The sequence below is a fragment of the Planococcus citri genome, chromosome 2 (assembly GCF_950023065.1).
Source record: "Planococcus citri chromosome 2, ihPlaCitr1.1, whole genome shotgun sequence".
In the NCBI taxonomy this organism is placed as follows: Eukaryota; Metazoa; Arthropoda; class Insecta; order Hemiptera; family Pseudococcidae; genus Planococcus; species Planococcus citri.
Window position 1 is genome coordinate 18,688,520 of NC_088678.1, and position 22,547 is coordinate 18,711,066.

Here is a 22,547-nt window from a genome sequence, read left to right on the forward strand (position 1 = left end):
ACCAAAATCTATGATTTTCCTGCAAAATTTTAACCCACATTGATCCGTTACATGACATCTTTTCAAAAATTTCGCAAATCATGACTCAATATTTTGGGCTTGAAATTCTTCAAAATCCCTGTAAAAATTTCTTTTTCGTTCATCACGTGTGAATAATTGTTTAGATTCTCTATTCGGGAAGGAAAAAAAATTCCAACACGAATTTACCCAAAAACGAGCAATTTTCACATTTCCAACCTACTATTGCAAACACAAAATAATGTAGAAAAAAAAAACAAAAAAAATAATCGTCTATTTTTTATACTCTTATAGAACTAATTACACAGTCAGTTATTCACAGTAGCGTAAATTTCTTTAGCTTGAAAGTTTTCTCGGGCAGGTTTGCCTCGATTCTTATAAAATTTAAAATTAGTTTCAATACTCTCAGCCCCCGATTCACTATTACCATCGTTGCAACAAGACAACGAATCATTATCGTCATCGTTATCGTCATCTTCGTAATCTTCATTATTCCTCTGACCAGTATCAGCGACATTACTACGATGAAAAGTTTTCTCTTTAAAGTATACCTTACTTTTATCAGAATCCGAACTACTTAAATACCCCGAATCTTCTGGCCTATACGTCCACACGTTATTATTAAAGCAAACATTCAATTCGTTTCTGTTCATCGAAGTGCAATCTGCCAGAAAACTTGGTAAATTCAGAACACTATTAGATTTATAACCTATGTGAGCTTCAGGCATTTTAAATTCGGCTGTTTCATTTTTCTTGGGAGGTAAAGGAGGTTTTGTGATTTTTGCTGGAATATATGGTAATGAAACACCGCCACCATTTTGGGGTAAAGGAGGCGGAGGTGATAATTTTCTTTGACGGTAACGATGACGAGACTCGCATTTATTATTTTTACGCCACAGCATGTTCTCTATATTGGAGTTCAACGATTGGGGCGAATCGTTAGTAAATTTAATAGGAAATCGGTTACATTCGTCTTCTGTTTTACGTCGTAATTCGTAAATTTCTTGCAAGCTGCCGAATTTTTTTCTCAAATTGGTACCACTGGGGTTGAAATTTGAGGATGGATCTTGCCTAAAACTACCATAAGTACGTAATGATATCGCAGGTCTTTCCAAAGAATCTACGAAGTTCATCGGATTCGACGAATTATCATTTTCTTTACTCGGTTTCCTGTCCAGTGTATCGGGCTCGAAATCTTCTACATTTTCGACCGAATAGAACAGAGGACAGTCATTTAATTGGATCATTAATCGACTAGATTCGTCACTTTTTCGAACTAGACTGGGCGGTTTTTCAATTTCGTTGTCTATTTCTCTCAAAGAATTCAACGAAGTCAGACTTGTTTCACTACTGTCGTATCCATCGTTCACGTAAACTTCTGTCACCAAACTGTATTTTCCATCAGGGCCTCGTTTTTCTTTATCGAAGCACGAGCTGTTGCTTCTCTGTTGGGCAGATCTGCAGTCGAAAGTTTCGTACCTAGCTTTCAACTTGGATAAAGTTGTACTTCCAGTTACAACGTTGTAGATTGCATTATGCATCGTGAGTTCTTCATCTAAAGGAAGACTCGAGCTGAAGCTGTTATTGGTGGATCTTAGGGTCACATTAGGAGGCATGTGATCTTCATTATCGTAATCGTCCAGTAAATCTGGTACGATTTTAGGTTTATCTAAGCTGTCAATATTTACATTCGATTCACTGCTACAAATTGAGGATGTATTTTTGTTCAAACTCGAAGATTTCTTCCTCAGAGGCACTTTAGGTTTGTATTGATTGCTAGAGTCTCTTTGTGGTATAGCTGGCGGAGAGTCTGCAACCAATCCATCGTGGATGTCAGTAGAATTGAAATTGTTCTCATTTGCAGGAGCACACATTTGAGGATTTGCATTTCTAAAAGCCACATTTGGTTCATTTGTTGACCTTTTCAAATCATCGCCACTCGAATTTGATATTTGTAGATCGTGCGATGTGTTCTGGATAATATTTTCTGAAATCTGGGGATATTTCTTTTCGTCTACTACGAATTTATTACTGTCGTAATTATTTTTATTCTTGAAAATATGGTTGCATATTTCTTCAGACATTGGAGGTATGCTTTGCAACCATTGTTGTATAATTTGACGTTTTTCTTTATCTTCGGTCGTTCTGTATTCTGCATTGATTGCGAGTGGTGTAATATTACGTTTGGAATTATCGTCTGATTGGGATTTTTTGTTTTTATTGGATACCGAAGAGAACGTATTGTTTTCGAAACTGCATTTCGATTCGACGTAGCTTTGACGTTCTTCTGGGATTTCCGTCAGACTGGGTAAGAATTTTTTCATTGACATTTTTCTCTTAGCGATGGTCATTACTTCTCGGATCTTTGTGAGGAATTCGACTGCTGCAGGAGGTGGAGCCTGAAGAGGGAAAAAAAATCACCAAAAATTATTTATGTGAATGAGATAGTCATTACTTAGAGTGTGTCTTATTTTGTTCGGTTGAAAATTTTTTCGATTTTTTTTTGCTCCCATCCCCTAAACTTTCTATCTCTAGTGAGAAAATCATGCCATGAAAATTTCCAGCCTCCTTGGTAAAAATTGAGTGTGCGAACCCCTCAATATTTTATAATACAAAATTTGAAAAAATTAAAGTACCTATTGGGCAAAATAAGATTTTTATTTCTAAACTTTCTAGTTCCAACTTCTTGTGTGCCAATTTTAGCCTCCACTTTTGGACTGGAAAGGGAGAGCTTAAATTTATACCTACTTGGACAGTAATATTTTTCAACGCTTCAAGTTGGCAGGTTTCATGTGAAAAACTTCCACAACCGTGTTGGTAAAAATAAGTCGTTTTGAGGAGTGCCCCATCCCGTTTTCAAAATATACAAGAAATCCAAAAAAATGTGGATTTTAAAGTTTCTATTCTCATTAGGAAAATACTACTCAATACTATTTTTTTTACCCCTCTATCATGATAGAAAAGTTTAACTTGCCCCCTTCTTCTGAAAAACAAAAAAAATGAAATTCTCTCATTTTTTTTCTTTCTAATGCTTGGATTTGCTCTATAATTGTTATAATTGTCAGAAAATCGCTATTCAATCAATGTTTTCGACTTACCCCCCCCCCCCCCCTCTCGTCATCATGAAAAACTGGAAACTGTTGGAACCCTGAATTTCTAAAAAAAAATACATAATTCCCTCCCGTCATTATAAAAAACTGGAAACTGTTGGAACCCTGAATTTCTAAAAAATACATACCTACCTAATTGGATTTGTGGAAAGTTAATTTCATAGTGAGAAACCTTAATTTTTCAAGGTTTATTATATTTTGATAAGTTGAACTTGTAATTCTGCCTATAAATGAAAACTTTTCAAAAAATTTGTACTTTTCCATCATTTTTAAATTTTTTCCAATTTTTTTTGGGGGGGGGGCTCCTTAACTTTTTTTTTTAAAAAATCCGAAAAAATTGTCAAAGTCTTGCAATTGGCCAAAAATTATCGAAATTCTAGCTTTTTAGGAAACTGACAAAAATTGTTTCAAATACGAGAAATAGAAAATGGATTAAAGTTGTAATTTATTGGAAAATATTTCGATAGGTCTTGCTAAAATTTCCAAAAAAAGTCTCAATTTTCGCTATAAACTGGTAAAAATTGTCCCTTTTTCGTATAAAATTTCAAAAATTATAATTTCTATCTTAAAATTACTTCAAAATATCGCTGATGCCAGGAATTCTTGTAAAGTCTTGCTTTTACGATAAAAACTGCGAATAGAGTAGGTATAATTTTTTGTCTATAATTCCCAAGATCACCTACTTTTTGTTCAAATCGTCCAAGTTTTGCTTGTTTCCCCAAAAATTATCAACATTTTTCATCAGATAAGTATTTCAAAAATTGAAAAAAATGGTCGGTATTTAGAAGAATCGCTGAATATTGTCGATTTTCTTGCAGAATGATACAAAAAGTTTTACTTTTTTGTCTCAAAATTGTCCAAAATTTTCGTTTTTTTGACGAAAAATAAGAAAAATTTAATTTTTTTGTAATGATTGTCATGAAATCTTGCTTCTTGCTAAAATTGTCAAAGCCTTGCTTTTTGCCAAAAAGTGACTAAAACTCTCCTTTTCCAGCAAAATTCTTAAAAAAACGTTCTTTTTTCCAAAAATTCCAAAAAGTTTCCCCTTTTAAAATTTTTTCAAGTTGGCATTTTTTCCGAAAATTTTCCAAAAAACCTCCCCTTTTGCTAAAATTGTCAAGGTCTTGTGATTTGTAAAAAATTTAAACTTTTTAAAAAATTATAATTTTTACTAAAATGGCTGAAAGTTCTAAGAGTCTTTTCGTTGAATAATCCAGAAAGTCTCACCTTTCCAAAATTTGATCAAAAGTCTGGTTTTTTGTAGGAACTGTGGCGACAATGAATCATTTTTTGACCCTTAATAACCTAACCACAAGTTCTGCTTTTTGCTGAAATGGTCAAAGTCTTACTTTTCGCCAGAAAATGAGAAAATTCTCGCTTCATTCTTCGTTTCTTAGAAAAATTGTTAATAATTCTCACATTTTCCACAAGATTTCAAAATATCCCTTTCTTTATCAAAAATTATCCAAAATTCTCGCTTTGTTGACCAAAGTTTAAGTAAAATGTCTTTTTGGTCCATTATTACCATGGGGTTTTGTTTCTTATACTAAAATTGTCAAAGTCTTGCATTTTGGTTTTTTCGTTTTTTTTTTTTAAATTAAAAATTGTTTGCTATTTAGGAAAAGGTCTATTTTTTTGAAGAAAATTTCAAAAAAGTCTCACATTTTTTCAAAAATTGTGCCAAGGCTCGCTTTTTTTTGACAGAAATTACGAAAAAATGGCATCTAATAAGTACTAATTGCGGTTGTCTGACAGTTTTGCTCTTGCTTTTTCACAAAAATCCTCACATTTTAGCGAAATTGCAAAATGGTAATTGTCTTGGGCTTGAAATAAACCCAAGAAAATATGAAAGCAAAATATTAATAACTCGCGAACAGTTACCTTATTTATTCCATTTCTAACACCATCAGCTTCATCACGTAGGCTAAAATAGTACCAAAACTTACTTCTAGCGCTATCTGTGCTCTCGTATTCGAGACAAAGTACCCTATTTTTTTCGAGAATCACTCTTTCTTTTCTTTTTTTTTTTTGGCCAAGACTACCTACCAGCAGGGATGCGGAGCGGAACTGAACCGGAACGAACCGGAACGCTAAACCCCTAACTTTTGGGAGAATTTTGGCGGAGCGGAACGGAACCTGGAGCAACTTTCAAAAAATATGCAGGAGCGAAACCGGAACCGAACCGGAATAAAAATTTGGGTTTTTAAAGCTCCGACCTAACAAAATTTTTTGACCTTTAATGAATGATTTTCAAGATTATAGTGTGAACAAAAGGTGTTTTTGCTGAAATTTTACCTCAATAAACTAGAAAATTGTAAAAAGACATGGTAAATGACATGAAAAAGACCATTTATACAATGTACTTTTGGAACAAAGCTGCAATTTTCAGCGATCAAAATTCAAATTTCTCATGTGAGCAGTGAGGTGGACTTTAAATTTCATTAAAACGCGCCTAATTCAACCATTTTTTTAAAATTTCGGGTATTTCAACATTTTCAACTTCAATTTTTGCTCAGAACATGAAAATTCTGATGTACTTTGAATGCAACCTTCTCTAAAACAAAAAAGAAAAATCGGAGCGGAACGGAACGCTAAACCGGAACGGAACGATATTTTTAATCGGAGCGGAACGATACAGGAAACCGGAACAGAATTATTTTTTATGTCGGAGCTGAACCCTGAACCCGGAACGAAATTCATTCCGCTCCGCATCCCTGCCTACCAGTCTTGTTTTTTTTTTTGCAGAAATTGCACAAATTCTCGCTTTGTTGTCAAAATTTGACGAAAAGTTGCATTGAGATGTTCTGTAGCAGTATTTTCAAAGATAGCCAATTGAGTACTTATAGTATTTTTAATGCTATAAGCAATAATATTTTGGCGCCAAATTCAAAAAAGGTGCTTGGGGTTATTTTCGTCAATGATAATTTGAAATTTTGGGGCGGGATTCGTGCAAAATTTCCAAGCAATTTCTACATGGCCCAATACATTATTTGTTGAATTCAATTTTATAGAAATCACAGACATCTTTCTATTAACAAGAAGTGGAACTGAAAAATCAGAAAAATTAAATTTTTAATATGATGCTAAATGTCTAAGGTGAGATCATGTTGATTAGGTAAATGGCATCAACAGTTGTTTGGTGAAAAATTTTAAAGTAGGAACTATTAAAGAAGTCAATAAGCAAATAGGTTATGCAAAAACTCTCTTGCAATCAGCGAATAGCTGATGACTTGTTTAGCCATTCTTCGGAGATAAAAATGTCTAATGTTGCCATTTTTTGGTTATTTTTTCAAGTTTTTTCAATTATTAGGTATAGAATACTTTTAATTGAGTATGAGCTCTGCATAGGTATGCTTACAAGAAAGTCAACATCGTTTGGTTGTCTGAAGAGGGAGTTTAATTCTAAAGGGAGTTATGACATAACTCCCTTTAGAATTAAACTCCCTAAATCAAGTATTTTCTGAAAATTTTAATTTATTCAATTTTTTTTTTGATTTTTTCAACTTTGATTGGCTCCTTATTTAGGGGCCAATATGGCTTGGAGAACCATGGAACGTTTTTTTTTTTTTCTTAGAAAGAGTATTATTCAGAAAAATTCTGGTGCAGAAATAGAAAATTTAGGATAAATTTGATTTTTTTTCAACTGGAAGGGGCTATCGACACCACTTTTTCCGCAGATAGATAAAGGAAAAATCAAAAATAGAGAATTTTTTTCTCACCTGCAATAACAACTTTGGGGGAGGGGCGGGGTAGGAGGTAAAAAATTCCAACCTTGCAAAATAAGGTACAGCCTAATAGTCATACAATGTAGGTATGTACTTGAGTAAGGAACTAAGCATTGAAATTGAATCATCATTATTACCATGAGCAATTCCGGTTCAAAGTAAGCTGGATTGAAGTACAACTTATGCTTGGAATTTGTTTTTATAACGTCTTCGGGGCATTCAACGATGGAAATATTTTCATCAGGGTGCTTTTCCTCAATACCGCTGATTTCCATTTGTTGCTGACGTTCGCAATGACCATTTCGAATAAGCGAATTACAGTTGTCATCGTTTTGTAAAAAATGCTGATGAAAAGGATTGATTGGTCGATTGGCAAAAACGTGCCATTTTTGCTGCTCGTTTGTTTCGAATTTCTGCACATTGGTTGGGATATCGTTGAGTCGTCTCGGGTGTATGATTGCAGATACAATTTTATTTTGCTGTTGAAAAAAAATTAAAAATAGAAAAAATTAATCATAACAAAACAATGATGTGATAACCTATCACATTGTGGTTCAAACAAATGGATAAATGTATAGGTATGTACTTACATTTCTGCACAATCCCATTTCATCAGACTTCCCAATGAAGCTATTGGTTTTTTCATTATTACTCGTTAATGAACAAAATGTGTTTTCTCCAGATAATCTATTGCCATCGTTATTAGATCCGGGAGCATTGTCCATAACTGAACTGGGGCAATATCGTTTCATCAATAATGGATTGTTCTTTATAAGTCCTTCTTCTTCAACGATTAATTTTTTTGATTGATTTTCGCCAAATAAGTGGGATGCGTTATCTTCCATGCTGCCAAATTTTTGAAAAGCGCTTCCTCGTCGGATTGACTTCTCTTTCAGTTTATTTTTCTTTAGATGAAGGTAAAGGAAGACAGAAGCTACGTAGATCATCGCGAGTAACAAAGTGGCTAATCCTAATGCGATGTATTCGTTTGAGGAAAATCTCGAATTTTTGCTGTTGCCTGCTGCTTCGTCAAAGACTTCTTCAACGCTCACAGATTTTAAACCTAAAAAAAAGAAATTACCCGATTACCTAAGGAATAATTATTTGCAATTGTGACATTTTTGTGGAAACTCGCTTAAAAATTTTATGAAAATCTTTGAGAAGTGTGTTTGAAAATTATTCATTTTATTGTACGTAGGTACCTATTTTTAGCAGGTTAGGTAAGCGAAATTTCATCAAGTTTGCCATAGCTCGAATATATTTTTTAAAATATGCTTTAAAAATTCGTAGGTAGATATAATATATTAAAAATAACTTACTGGGCATGCCAGCGATTCTGAACGATACACATGGAGTGAATATTAACTGACTATCTTTTTCTTTGCAAATCAAATCCATCAAAATGAGACGTCCTGACAAGCTGGATCGCAAATCAGAATCACCCAGCCACTGAAAAATATGAAAATTGTTTTATAGATGATGTTTTATACTAAACTAAAGATAAAAGCACCTCCCCCTCCAATGGATGATACGAATCACGAATAACTGCTCAAAAAAAGTACATAATTGCATTATTTCACGAATCAGTGATTCGTTATCACATTTTTTTCTCACAAATTTTTAAAAAAAATGCTTTTGACCAATGTTTTTTACTCATGTTGTTGAATTATTTCTGATGAAAATTTCCAACTTGTATTCGTTTGCTTTGTTGGAAATTGAGAATTTTTGGTATTTCAAAACTTTCATTTTCCAAATTGATTTCTCATTCAAAGCTCAACTTTTTTGTGATTCGGTCAATTGGGCAGGGTACTCCCTACCTCATTTCAGTCTTCAAAGCAAATTGTTTCATCTCAACATGGAAACCTGGTGAACGTCCAAAGGGTTGAAGAAAAAAAAAATTGAAAATAAAACTAACTTGAATGAAAGTTTGCCGTTCGTCGTGAAAGAGTTTGAATGGAATCGCAGTGCTTTCGCTTCCAGGTATGCTATTATTTTTTATATCGTTCCAGCCACTTCGACTCAGGTAACGAACTCTCGAAATGATACAAATTGGAACAGATTTCAAACCTAGAAACATTGAAGAAATGTGTGAAAATAATTACTTACTACAAGCATTTTAATGCAAATTAATCTATGTATGATAATATAAGTAAATGATTGATTTGAAAGGAAAGTAGACTATTGAGATTTGAGTGCAAATATGTATGCTTAAGTATGTATCATTACCGCTAAAGTAAATTTCCGCATTGGGGTACACAATTTGTCCTCTCAATGGAAGAAAAACGTAAGGAATCTTTTGCTGAACGTTTCCAGAGACGAAAGTGACTAGCGCGCATTCTGAAATACATCACAAAGGTTAGATATCAAACAAAACCTTTATTAAATAATTAAAAATAGATAATAATAAAAATAATGAAAATGAAAAAAAAAAAAAGAAAAGAAACTACTGCCCGAAGCAATTTTTGTATTCATATGATCAGAATCTGTCCATCATATTTCAAATAAGTACACAATTTTTTTCAAATGTAAAAGGAAGAAGAATGTAGGCATGTAGATGAGGGAGGGGTGACTGATGATAAGTTCAATTCTTCAAAAGCTGCAGGGTGCATGCAAAGGACATTCAATGAACTGATTTGCATGAAAAAAACTTGTAATTGTTTTCACTTTTTCATCAAGTGATTTTCAACTTATAGCCAAACCAATATGGTGAGAGCAAATGCAAAAACTATCTTGCAATCAGCAAATAGCTAATGGCTTGTTTTATAGGTAACTTTTTCTTTTTCAGGATGAGATTTTCAGCTTATAACCAGTCAGCAAATAGTACTTATTTCAACATATGGACAGTAAGCGATTAGTATTTCAATAAAAGCCAATTATAAAGTAGAATTTTATTATAATTCTTAGGTATTAACAATAATATTTTAGCGCCAAATTCGAAGACGGTATCAGCAGATTGTTTGCGTTTGTGAAAATACAAAATTGTAGCAGTGTGCCTATTCATAAAAAATTTCTACACAATTTTTAAATGGCAATGAATTTATGAATTTTCAGTTTGTAGCCAATCAACGAGCATTATTCTGACATAAAGGCTATCACAATCAGCAATTACTGTTTATCGAAACCAAATTTGAGATAGATGTGGAATTTAATCTTTAATGTTTTTTTTATTCACGTACAAACGATTTTATTTAGTTTAATGTTCTAATTTACAAGAAATTATTCGACTTCATTTTTATTAAAAGTAGTTGGTAGCCCTACGTTCTACTTTATATACCTATTATAGAAAAGATCAAGAAATGAAAAATTAGCTTCAAGTTGATATTTTGAGACGAACTTTGCAACCATCAACCAATATGGTGAAAGCCAAAACAAAAACTATCTTGCAATCAGCGAATTAGCTGATGGCTTTGTTTTATATGAGCACCAGTGATTAAAATTTCTTATTCGGCTTTGATTTATTGTTAGGAGAGTTGTCAATAGTTTCGTTTCTGACAACTTTACCAATTCCAAACCATCCGATTTCTCGAAAAATACCCATTCATTTTTCAAGAACTTTATTTTCAGAATATATATTGGCATTTTTCCATACTTAGTGGCGCTTTTTTTTGCGATAAAAAATTTCAAAAATCTTACCAAAATTTCGAAAAATGCTGGAAAATGAAGAAAAATATTAAAAATACGACGTTTTATGCATTTATGATCAAAATAAATGATATGCGCAATAATATGTAATTTTGTAAGGTACAGGTATGCCCCAACTGCCTAAGGAGGGAATTGCCATAATTCTCCTCTGGCGGTTCTAATGTTTTCCTCTTGTAAGAGGAATTATAAGCTCCACCCCCTTCATGGCGGTCAAGGTCAATGTGTAATCTTCTATGACAATCGGACGCTCCATTGAGGATCCTTTGATCGAGCCAAATTACTTGGCTCTAGCTATTTGCGATGGCAAGATCCTCGTCAAGTAACAGTGACTTTTATGTCATTAAGGATATGCCACAACTTATCTCTTTTTCATTAGTGTACCACTAAAAGATGGTTAACTTAATTTTATACCAACTCACCCCCCCCCTTACGTCGTTGAGGGATGAGGTACCGCAGGATTGTCGTTGTGAATCCAGACATACAAGTATCTACATACCCGGGAAAAAATGTATTTCTCCAAACAGACACACCATTAAGGCCTAGTATTAGTGAGCCGTACAGAAGGGGCGTGAAAGTGAACAGTATCTCGATGAAAGTATTGAAAGGTATTTCCTCCTTTACTCTTTTGTTAGATACAAACATATCGTATGCTAATGAGAAGTGCTACCAAACTGGGGAATTTAGTGTGAACCCTGATTGGTAGCACACAGACGAAGGGCCAAGGCTCAGCAGTGTGTCCCTGTATTTTTAAGATATGCTTTCTAATGTTAGATGGACAAAAATTACCATAAACGCTTGTAAATATACTATTTCATTAACACTCCTGTATATGTATTGCATAACTCATCTTAATACATATAATAGCTTTAAATACGTAACTCACAAGAGTATAATTATTGTACAAACTGTAAATTGTTTGATTAAAATAGGTGTACATAGTCTTCTCAATGTTTTTATTTACACACCTATTTGAATATCTGGTGAATAGTGAAGTATGATATTATTTGGACTCATTCTCCCGAGCTAGCACTACAAAGGAAAATTCTCCTTTCCTTAGTAGTATTTTTTAACCTCACTCTTAGGACAAAATTAAAATACTTATCCTATTATCCGAATAATTCCTACCCCCCACTATTACAATTTGCAGGATAAAAACATGCAATTTCATAAAAATCCGTTCTCCAATCACAAAGTACAATAACCTAGTATGTCCTAAAATATTTTATTCTTTAGCTCAAATAACTTTCAAGTTTTTTCAAAAATTTTTTAAATTGAAACCTACAAGGGAACCTTACGAATGTGCATTAACCGATTTGGCTCAATTTTTTTCCAAGCAATAGGACCTCGAGAGTAGTCCACAACAAAATTTATAGCAGTTCATTCGCAAAATTACGGTTCTCACGGGGGTCCAGGGGTCTCAAAATTTCGATTTATTGGACAATTCTATTTAAAAAAATGAAAGAAGGAGCTGTTCAAATTCAAAATTAACGAAAAAATCGATGTAAATGGTTTGAATTATTTTATTCGATCTTCACTCCTACAACTGCAAGCAAAAAGGTGACGCGCTGTTTTCGTAATAAGGTGTATAGCGTCAGTATGAGTCATTTGACTCATACCTTTTTAAGAGATAAAGGGTTCTTCTATGTACTTATAAAAAAATGTAAAACTACGCGAGTGCGCAACTTGTCGCACAAGTGCGAGATAACATACGATTCGGATATTTCTACGTGTATCTTTTCGCCGATGACGCAATAAATACACATCGAAAATTACACCAGAAATTCTTTATGAATTTTCAACTTATACCCAATCAACAAACAGTAGGTTGGTACTTCGACATAAAGGTAATCAGTACATATTTACCGTTTATCGAAACCAAATTCGAGACTTATTTGGAATTCAATTTTTAATGTTTTTTTTTTTTTTTTAATCCCGTACGAATGATTTAATTTAGTCAAATGTTCCAATTTACAAGAAACTTATTCGACTTCATTTTATTAAGAGTAGCAGGTAGCCCTACAGGCCTACATTCTACTTTATAGATTACCAAGAAAAGATGAAAAAAATAAAAAATCAGTTTCAAGTTGATACTTATTTAAAAGAAAACTTAACAACCAATATGGTGAAAGCAAATGCAAAAACTATCTTGCAATCAGCGAATAGATGATGGCTTGTTTTGCCATTATAATAACAGACCTGAGAGCGATGGTTCGGTTTTGCCGAACGTCATCTACTCCATAACTACCCGCTTTCTCAAGAAATATTCATTTTTCAAGATTTTTTTTCTGAATATATATTCTAGAATTTTTTCCGTAGTGGCGCTTTTTTGAAGAAAATAACTATAAAATTTCGAAAATCTTACCAAAATTTTGAAAACTGCTGAAAACCGAAGAAAATTGCTTGAAATGCGGATATTATGCAATTTCATAAAAATTCGTTCTCTAATCACTACATAACCTATGCCCTAAAATATTTCCTTTTTTATTTTTAAACAATTTTTTTTATTATTGGAACTTACAAAGGATCCTGCACAAATGTGCAATAACCGATTCTACCCATTTTTTAAAGTACTTAAGAGGACGTCGAGAGTAGTCCATAACAAAATTTATAGTAGCCCATTCGTATAATTACGCTTCCCACAGGGGTCCAGAGGCCTCTAAATTTTGATTTATTAGACAATTCTATCTAAAAACATGGAAAAATGGGCCAAAAAAAGTGAATAGTGATCCCCATCATAATACATCAAGCATGAAAAAGTCATGGAGTCTAGGCACCTATTGCATACTTGAAGTATTTTTTGGGGCTGAACAATTTCGGAAAAACTTCCTAAAATGGTTAAAAATGAGTCTGGACAACTACAGATTTGTAAATCGTCTTTTCTACTCGTAGTTCCAAGTCGAGAGCACGAGAGCTTTGTGATGTGAAGTCAGCGCATTCGATAGGGTACTTTTTGGGCCCAAAATTTACGAGTTAAATCATCCCCAAAAATAGTCGAAAAATGCAACTAGGCGGTTTCAAAGGAATTGTCTTTTCTAGTCATGAATCGAGCTTTGTGAAGTTTCAGTGTAATTTTGAGTCTACATGCGTGTTCGAAAAGTATTTTTTTGCCCACAAAATTTTCTAAAATTATCCCAAAAATGGTCTAAAAATTCGATTGGGCCGCTACAACTTTAGAAATATTCCTTTCCAGTCATGATTCGAGCTTTGAAGAGTTTCAGCGCAATTTTGATTCTGCGCATTCGATAAATAATTTTTTGGGCCAAAAATTTTTGAAAATTATTCCAAAAATGGTCTAAAAATTTCGATTGGGCAGGTAAAACTTTGAAAATCGTCTTTTCAAGTCGTAAATTGAGCTTGGTGACATTTCAGCGCAATTTTGAGTCTGCGTATTCGTAAAAGTATTTTTTGGGCCCATTTCCGAAAATTATTCCAAAAATGGTATAAAAATTTGATTCTGTAGTTGCAACTTGGGAATCGTTTTTTCTAGTCATAAATCAACTTTCGTGAAATGTGGGCCCGATTTCGAGCCTGCGCAATAAAAAGGGAGTTTTTGAGTAAAATTTTTCAAAAATTTTAGACCTAATAAATGCTCCAACATCACAAAAATCGACTTGAAACTAGGAAAGATGATTTCCAAAGTTGTAGCTTCCTAATCGCATTTTTAGTTTTGGACCATTTTTTGGAATTTTTTCGAAATTTGGCTCTCAAAAAATATTTTTATGGACCTTATGACTTTGACACTTGAAATATTATGAGGATCGCAGTCCGGCATACGACATAAGGAGTTGGTACGACTGTCTCTTCTCAAAAGGGACATTCTAAGGAACATTTTAAAGCGAACTTTGTAAAAAAAAAGTTCAACGTATTCGTTCAATTGCGAGATTTGGAAAAATTGAAATTGAAAACTTCAACTTTGAGAACCACTAGAAAGTTGAAGATTCATGGATGCGATGTGTCAGGCGTCGATATTTCAAGAGTGGTTCGATATGAGCAATTTAAGATCACAACCATCTCCCCACCCCTTTTCAGTCAGGACTCCTTAGCCAAAACAGATCAGAACGAAAGTGCTCAATTGTTCACAATTTTGGGGACCCCTGAATCGGTTTTCAAATCGATTTCAAAAATGTGATGGAGGGGGGAGGGTTACAATCACTCCTTATATCATTTGCTGGACTATCACTATTTTACTTTTTGTTGGCTCATTCTTTCATTTCTTAGCGTGGAATTGTCCAAAAAATCGTGACTTTAAAACCTTTATACCATTATTGTTTTTTTTGAGGGGGGGGTCCGCAGTTTGGTGATTGGGCTGCTGTAAATTTTATAGTGCTTTACCCTCGGGGTGCTCTTACTTTTTTTCGATTTTTATGCGCAATTCTCCCCCCCCCCTCTCCCTTGAGTCAGAATGTCCCTTCTTTCCAATAATTTCTGTTTTTTTTTCAGAATTTTATTAGAAAATTTGTCCAGTGAAAAAATTATTAACGACGATGAAAATGAAAACAAAATATTCTTTCGTCATCGAATCATCATAAAAATGAGTTTTTAAAAATTGGATTCCTCTCACATGTGGTGGTTAAATGCGTTCGAAACGATGACCACTCATCTTTCCAACCAGTACGATTAAGAGAGGAAGTAGGTTAATTCAATTGCCGATGACTACCTATTTAAAATGCGGCACGTTGAGATTATAAATATAAGCGTTAATTGTGAGTACGCGCCGCGTTATTGTAACCTACATTGACAGCTGAAAGAGCTGATATACTAATTTAATAATAATATAGGTATTTCATAGGTTGGCAATGCATATGAATATGTTTATTGGATTGGAGAATTACCGTGAATATCGTCCACACATACATGCAGATCTTCTCTGAAGGCTGGAAAGTTTGGTAAACAACGGCAATAACACAAATTGTTATTGTAACGGTTGAATCGTGTTTTTTTCCCGTCGCTATTATTGATGTAAGAATCTAATGCAATGGTGGCTGTTCCGCTGCTTCTGCTGGTACATTTATCGGTCGAACATGAACTCCAATTTTGATCTGTTTGCGTTTTATAAGGCAGAGAATAAAATACAAAACCGTGTAAATAAACAAATATTTAACACTTGGTTGAAGGTAATAATAATATCTTTATTGTAAAAATATTTCCGCGTGTGTAAATCTCTTGGAAATATCTTTTCTGCAGAGGTTATTGGTACCTTGGGGTAACGGATTGGGTTTTTTGACCCTATAACTATTCATTTGACCCCCCCCCCTATCTTTCACCTTCTCAAACGATAGAATGTTTATAAAAAACAACAAATTTCGCTCACCACCTTTGACTTTATCATATTTTTACCATTTCATAACATTTCCAATCCCCCCCCCCCCCAAAAAAAAAAAAACTGAATGGAAATGAGTCGATGAATAAGTAATAAATTTCTACTGTCTCCTCTTTATTATAAATTAATAATATAAAATAATATTTTAATATTGAAATTTTTTGATTTTATACATATTCATTCGACCATATACTTTCTTTTTTTCAATGATGCACACACTTTTCACGTGTATTATTTTAAATAAGACGTTCTACAAATATTCAAATAGGTATAGGTACATCTATGTTATGATACATAATTTGTTATAGTCTTCTATTATTTTACACACTTACCATCGTCCATAAATGTGTCACCTAAATTATTCCTAATGATATGCATAGAATCGCTACCATCGTAAGATGCGACAGCTGCTGCCACCGTGTATAAATTCATCTGCGGGGACAAGGTTGAATGATGCTCTAATCGATCATCGGTATATGACATTATCGAGGTACGGTTGTCAGAAATTATACTTTCACTGAATAATATGGAACCTTCACACTTGCATCTTGTTATCATTTGGTAAAGTAGAAATATTAAAATATGGAAACAATATTTAAAGCGAATTTGCTTTTGGAATTCGAACACGTTTCGGAGAAAATCTTGTTTAAATTGTATTATCACAGTCGAAGCGTCTATTTGGGATCTTGACAGAGTCATCATTTGAATGGAACCGAGATATCGATAATGTCGATGGCGAAGACATTCGGTCATAATAAATTATCGGTTTCGGTTTCGTATTGGTAATGTTTTCATTCCGATCGAGTGTTAGGTAACTGATGGTGAGTGCATTTTAAGAAGATGAATCTGCAACAAAAAAAAATTGAAAAAAATTGTTAGGATTGAGCCACTAACTGCAATTAAGTATGCAACGTCGGTCATTTGAATAAAATCAACCAATATGGTGAAAGCAAATACAAAAACTATCTTGCAATCAGCCAATAGTGATGGCTTGTTTCAAAGTAAAGATTTGAACACGTTTTTTCTTCTTTAAAAATTGCAGAAAACCGTTTCCTTTTGGTTAAAATTTTCAGGACCTTTTTGGTTTTTTTTGTCCTAAAAAATCAGCCTTTTCTGTCACAAAGTTGCCAAAAAAATCAGTTGTTCACCTAAATTACCAAAAATGCAAAAACTCTACTTTTTTGTTAAAACTGTAGAAAAGAAATTTTTTCCACCAAAAATGCAAAAGTCTTGCTTTTTTTTTGAAAATTGCATAAATTTTTTTTCGGTCGAGATTTTTAGAAAGTGCTTTTTTGTTGCAAAATATTTGCCTTTTTTGTAAAAATTGCAAGCTAAAATCAAGTCTTCATCAAAGTTAGGTCAAAAAATCTTGCTTTCTGCCAAAATTGTGAATAGGTAGTTCTTTTTTTTTGTACACTCAAGGTATAAACTGTTAAAAGGTGCCATTTGTGGTCAAAATTGTTGAAAAAAGGCTGTAAACGAGGCTTTTTTTGATAGATGAAAAAAGTAGGTAAATAAACAGTTTAAGTTCAGATTTTTTTCAAATTGATAATTTTTCAACAAAATTTCAAAACCGTCAACCAATACATACTCGTATGATGAAAGCAATAATGCAAAATCTATATTGCAATCAGCAATGCTGGTGGCTTGTGTATAAATTAGATTATATGTAGAATTAAGCTGATGGATTTGTTTTTGAACCCGAAATTCTCGGGTTGTCTTCTTTTTTTAAACCAAAATTGCAGATAAAAAACTTTTTTATTCAGCCTTCCAAAGTTGACAAAAGTTCTGATTATTTTGAATAGAATCGTTGATCAAAAATTAATTATGGGAAAAATGATTTTCGAACTTCAGGGGAAAAAAATCAAAGATGATGGAAAAAGAGCAGACTAAAAAACATGATACATTTATTTATTGATTGTAGGCTTTAAAAAGTAATTATAGGTACTTAATAAACCAACCAAAAAAAAAAGTAATAGGGTGGTCAATCTGGTCATTAAGTAAATGACAAAAAAATCGCGATTTCTTCTGCTCCCAACCCTCAAAGTGATGACCTTTGATGAGAAAATGATTCATTATTTTTTATTTTTTCCATTTTTGAAAAACTCGGGCTGCTGCGATGGGACTCTCAATTTCCTAAAAACTTGAAAAAATTCAACTTCAAAGCAAAATTTTCAAAATTCAAAAATTTCAAGTTGTAACACTTGAAAAGTCCCTTTTGAGTAAAATGGGCTCTCATCAGGATATTAACCCATCACTAGAAAACCAAGTCGGTCCTTTAGAAAAGCTGAAATTCGTATTCTACATTAAATTTCAGCTATTTAAAGGGAGTCAGCTTGGTTTTCAATGGAAGGGGCTAAAATCATCATGAGAGTTCATTTTACTCAAAAAAGACTTTTTAGAGACAAAAGAACTTGGAATTTTGAAATTTTGAAATTTTACAGTAAATTTTTGTATTTTATAAAATTTTTGAAAATTGAGGGGTCTCCTAGCTTCATTTTGCGAGACAAGATAGTGGAGGCAAATTAGCATCATATTTCGAAAATAAAAACATTTTTGGCTACCAAAGCTTTTATGATGAAAAATTGTCAAGGGTGGTCCCCTGAATAATCCCTGAGAATTACCACCCCACAGACCCCTTGCTAATTTTTTTATGGGGGGTTGACCACCCTTGACAATTTTTCAACATAAAAGCTTTGGTAGCCAAAAATGTTTTTATTTTTTCTTATTTGCCTCCACTAATTGAAAGGCAGTTTCTAGAATTTTCAACTTTGCATGAATTGAAATACGCCAACGATATCTTTAATGCACTTGAAAACGCTCGAAAAATTATTATTAAAATTCTGAAAATGGCCAAAAACTAATGAATTTTTAATAAAAATTATTCAAAAGGTGAAATGCATTTAAAAAAGTGTTATAAACACATCAGGATGGCGTTAAAATACATACTAAAAAAATAAAAACACATTGAAATGACTGAAAAATCACCAAAAAGTGATGAAATGTTGGTGAAGTTTTCTGTAAAGAATGAGAAAAATGTTTAAGCTCCAAAAATGTTAGAAAAGATGTCGAAAACCTGATAAGGTGATGTAAAAAGTTACGAAAAAGCTGAAGTCGCTGAAAATTACTTACTTACAAGAAAAAAAATGAAAAATGTGTTTAAAATGTTGGGTTAATTTCCCTGTAGGTACATTCCTCTTGAATATGTACTTTTCCCCCGATACCCCGAACCCCATTATTTGAAATGCACAAATATGGGCTGAAAATCAGTTTTTCTTTGTTATCAAATGCCAAAATTGCTCATGAGATTCTTTTTTTGTTGAACTTTCCAAAAAATAAATTTTCGTCCAAAGTTGCAAAAATTGAAAAATCTTACCTACCTACTTATTTTTCAAAATTTTCAAGAACAATTTCTTCATGATGGACTCCGACTCTTCGTTATCATATCGTAATTACCAAAAAATCTTGTTTTTTGCTAGAATTGCTGAAAATCCTGTGTTTTTGACAATAGGAACAAAAATCATTTTTTTTATCAAAATTACCTAAAAATCTTACTTTTTAGTCAAAATTACAAAATAACCTACTTTTTTGTAAAAGGCGAAGAATCTGTACCCCCCCCCCCTCCCCAATGTCAGACAGTGTTGTATTTTGTCGAAATTACAAAAAAAAAATCTTTCTTGGTCCAAGTTTTCAAAAAATCTTGGTCTTTGGTTGCTAAAAAATATATGCTTTGTGTTCCCAAATAATTGCAAAAATATAGGTATACCTCAGGGTGGTCCTTAAACTATGACAAAAAAAAATCGCAATTTCTTCTTCTCCCAGTCGTCAAAGTGGTGACCTCCGATGAGAAAATAATTCCCTATTTTTTATTTTTTCCATTTTATAAAAACTCGGACTGCAGTGGGCCTCTCAATTTTCAAAAATTTGAGAAAATTCAACTTCATAGCAAAATTTTTAAAATCCAAAAATTTAAAGTTTCAACACTAAATTGAAAAGTCTCTTTTGAGTAAAATGAACTCTTATCAGGATAACCTCATTCCTAGAAAACCAAGTAGGTCCCCTAGAATAGCTGAACTTCGTATTTCACATTAAATTTCAGCTATTTTAGGGGGTCAGCTTGGTTTTCAATAGAGGGGGCTAAAATCGTCATGAGAGTTTATTTTACCCAAAAGAGATAACAATATTTTCAGCGGATTTGTATTTTTATAAAATTTTTGAAAATTGAGGGGTCCGCCGCAGCTCGAGTTTTTTGAAAATTGAAAAAAATTAGGAATTATTTTCTCACCAGAGGTCACCATTTTGGGGGGTTGGGAGGGAAGAAAATCCCAACTTCGAAAATAAGACCACCCTAATATACCTACCTATTTTTTTAAAAATCACAAACAAATGTATTCAGCCAAAATATTTTAAAAAATCCAAGGTCAACATTTTTTTTCAAGCTTTGCGAAAAATGCTCCCTTTTTTTCAAATCAAAGTTTCCAAAAAAGTTTTTTTTTGCCAAAATTGTGGAAAACCTTTTTCTTTTGGTTAAAATTTTCAGGACGTTTTGGTTTGTTTTATATGTTCATAAAAAATATAAAAATCCCATTTCTTATAACAACATTAATTGCAAAACTCTACTTTTTTGCAAAAACTGTAGGAAAAAAACAATTTTTGTCAAAATTGCAAAAAAGCCAGCTTTCCCGCCAAAACTGCGAAAAATGTCTCCTTTTTTTTCGAAAATTGCAGAAATTTTTTTTCGGTCGACAGAAAGGTGCTTTTTTGTTTCAGAACGCGTATTCGTCTTTTTGGTAAAAATTGCAAATACAAACCAAGTTTTCATCAAAGTTAGATATCAAAAAATCTTGCTTTTTTGCCAAAATTGGGAAAAGTTCTTTTTTGGTGTATAAACTGTTGAAATGTGCCATTTCTGGTCAAAAATGTTGTAAAAAGGTTGTAAACGTGACTTTTTAAAAAAATATATAGATAAAAAAAATAGGTAAATAAATACCTAAGAGTAGTTTAAATTCTGAATTTTTCAACGCTCGGATGATGCCAGCAAATGCAAAAACTATCTTGCAATCAGCGATTAAATAGCTGGCTTGTATGTTGAAATTAACGAAACTCTCTTTTTTTAATGGAATTGCCTATATTATGCCGCCATAAAGTTTTTCTAATTTGTATTTGAATCAGTTTTTTGCCAAAATCGTCGAAAAGTATCATTTTTCGGCCAATAAAAGTCCTGTTTTTGGCCTGAATTGCCATAAAAAAGTCCAACGTCCTGTTTTTGGCCTGAATTGCCATAAAAAAGTCCAACGTTCTGCCAAAATTGCCAAAAATTTATGTTTTTTCGGCCTAGGTTTTCAAAAAAATCCATTTCTTTGGAAAAAAAACGTATTTTTTCTGCTTAGATTGCCTTAAAAGATACCGTTATGTCAAAAATACTGTTTTTTTTTGGCAAAATTGCAAATAAAAATATCATTTTTTAAAATTTTTGTGCAATGCGCGAAAAAATTACATATATTGTTTTCACTTTTTCATGGCCTGATTTCCAACTTATAGGCTATCAGCGAATAGTACTACTTGTTTCAACATGTAGCCAATTAGCGATTAGTATTTCAATTGAAGCCAATTACAGGTTAGGATTTTATTAAATTCTTAGCAATAATATTTTGGCGCCAAATTCGAAGAAGTAATCAGCAGTTGTTTGCGTCCGTGATAATTTAAAATTTCAGTATACTGCATTTATCAGAAATTTCTACGCAATTTTTAAATGGCTATAAATTTATAAATTTTCAGTTTATAGCCAATCAACGAACAGTATTTCAACATAAAGGCAATCAGAAATTACTGTTTCTCATAATCAAATTCGAGACAGATTTGGAATTAAATTTTTGATGTTTTTTTTTTTTTTATTCGTGTACGAATGGTTTTAACGAAAAAATTCGACTTCATTTTAATAAAAGTAAAAGGTACATTCTATGCACTTGATAAATTATTAAAAAGATCAAGAAACGAAAAATCAACTTCAATTTGATACGTATATGTAGTTACGAGTAACTTGGCAACCAATGCAACCATCAACCAATGTAGTGAAGCAAATGCAAAAACTATCATGCAATCAACGAATAGCTGATGGCTTTTTTTCTTCATAAACTGGATTGCATCCTATCTTTTTTTTAACCAAAATTGTGGTTGAAAAATTGTTTTCACCTTTTCAAAGTTGACCAAAATTCTGATTATTTTGAATATTAGAATCGTTGATCAAAAATTAATTATGGGAAAATGATTTTTCGAACTTCAGGGGAAAGAAATCAAAGATGATGGATTGATGGGAAAAGAGAAGACTAAAAAACAGATAGATTTATTTATTGATTGTTTAGACTTTAAAAAGTAATTATTATAGGTAATTTTCAAAATTAAATATACAGGGTGTCCGGTGAGTGGATAGCAATATGTACTTCAGATTTAGATACAACTTTTGTTACGACTAAGAAAAAAAGTCATTTGAAGGTGTGGGCTACCTTCAAAATTGAAGGAGCGAAATACATTTTTAAAATCCAAGAGCCAAACTCCAATTTTGATTTTTGATTGGCGGGGGGAAGGGCCGGTAGTATTTTGAAAAATGAGCAAAATTACCTATTATGATTTTTTGCCCAACTTGCAAATTGAAGGGGCTACAAAATACGATTTTTATTTTCAAAAAATCGCGATGAAAAAAATAAATGAGGAAATGAATACCACGTCAACAAA

The 22,547-nt window shown here is 32.7% G+C and overlaps 1 protein-coding gene across 1 annotated transcript in view; it reads right to left on the bottom strand.

Annotated features, from left to right (window-relative positions):
* Positions 1-272: 272 nt before the first annotated feature.
* Positions 273-22,547, bottom strand: part of sha (shavenoid) — a 36,533-nt gene continuing 14,258 nt past the window's right edge. The window contains exons 2-9 of the mRNA XM_065348858.1: positions 16,148-16,661; positions 15,328-15,534; positions 9,080-9,190; positions 8,769-8,920; positions 8,173-8,302; positions 7,444-7,916; positions 6,991-7,332; positions 273-2,417 (exon numbers count right to left, since the gene is read on the bottom strand). Of these exons, the coding sequence (XP_065204930.1) occupies positions 327-2,417; positions 6,991-7,332; positions 7,444-7,916; positions 8,173-8,302; positions 8,769-8,920; positions 9,080-9,190; positions 15,328-15,534; positions 16,148-16,568 (3,927 nt within the window). The 5' untranslated portion in view covers positions 16,569-16,661 and the 3' untranslated portion in view covers positions 273-326. The remainder of the gene's footprint in view (positions 2,418-6,990; positions 7,333-7,443; positions 7,917-8,172; positions 8,303-8,768; positions 8,921-9,079; positions 9,191-15,327; positions 15,535-16,147; positions 16,662-22,547) is intronic.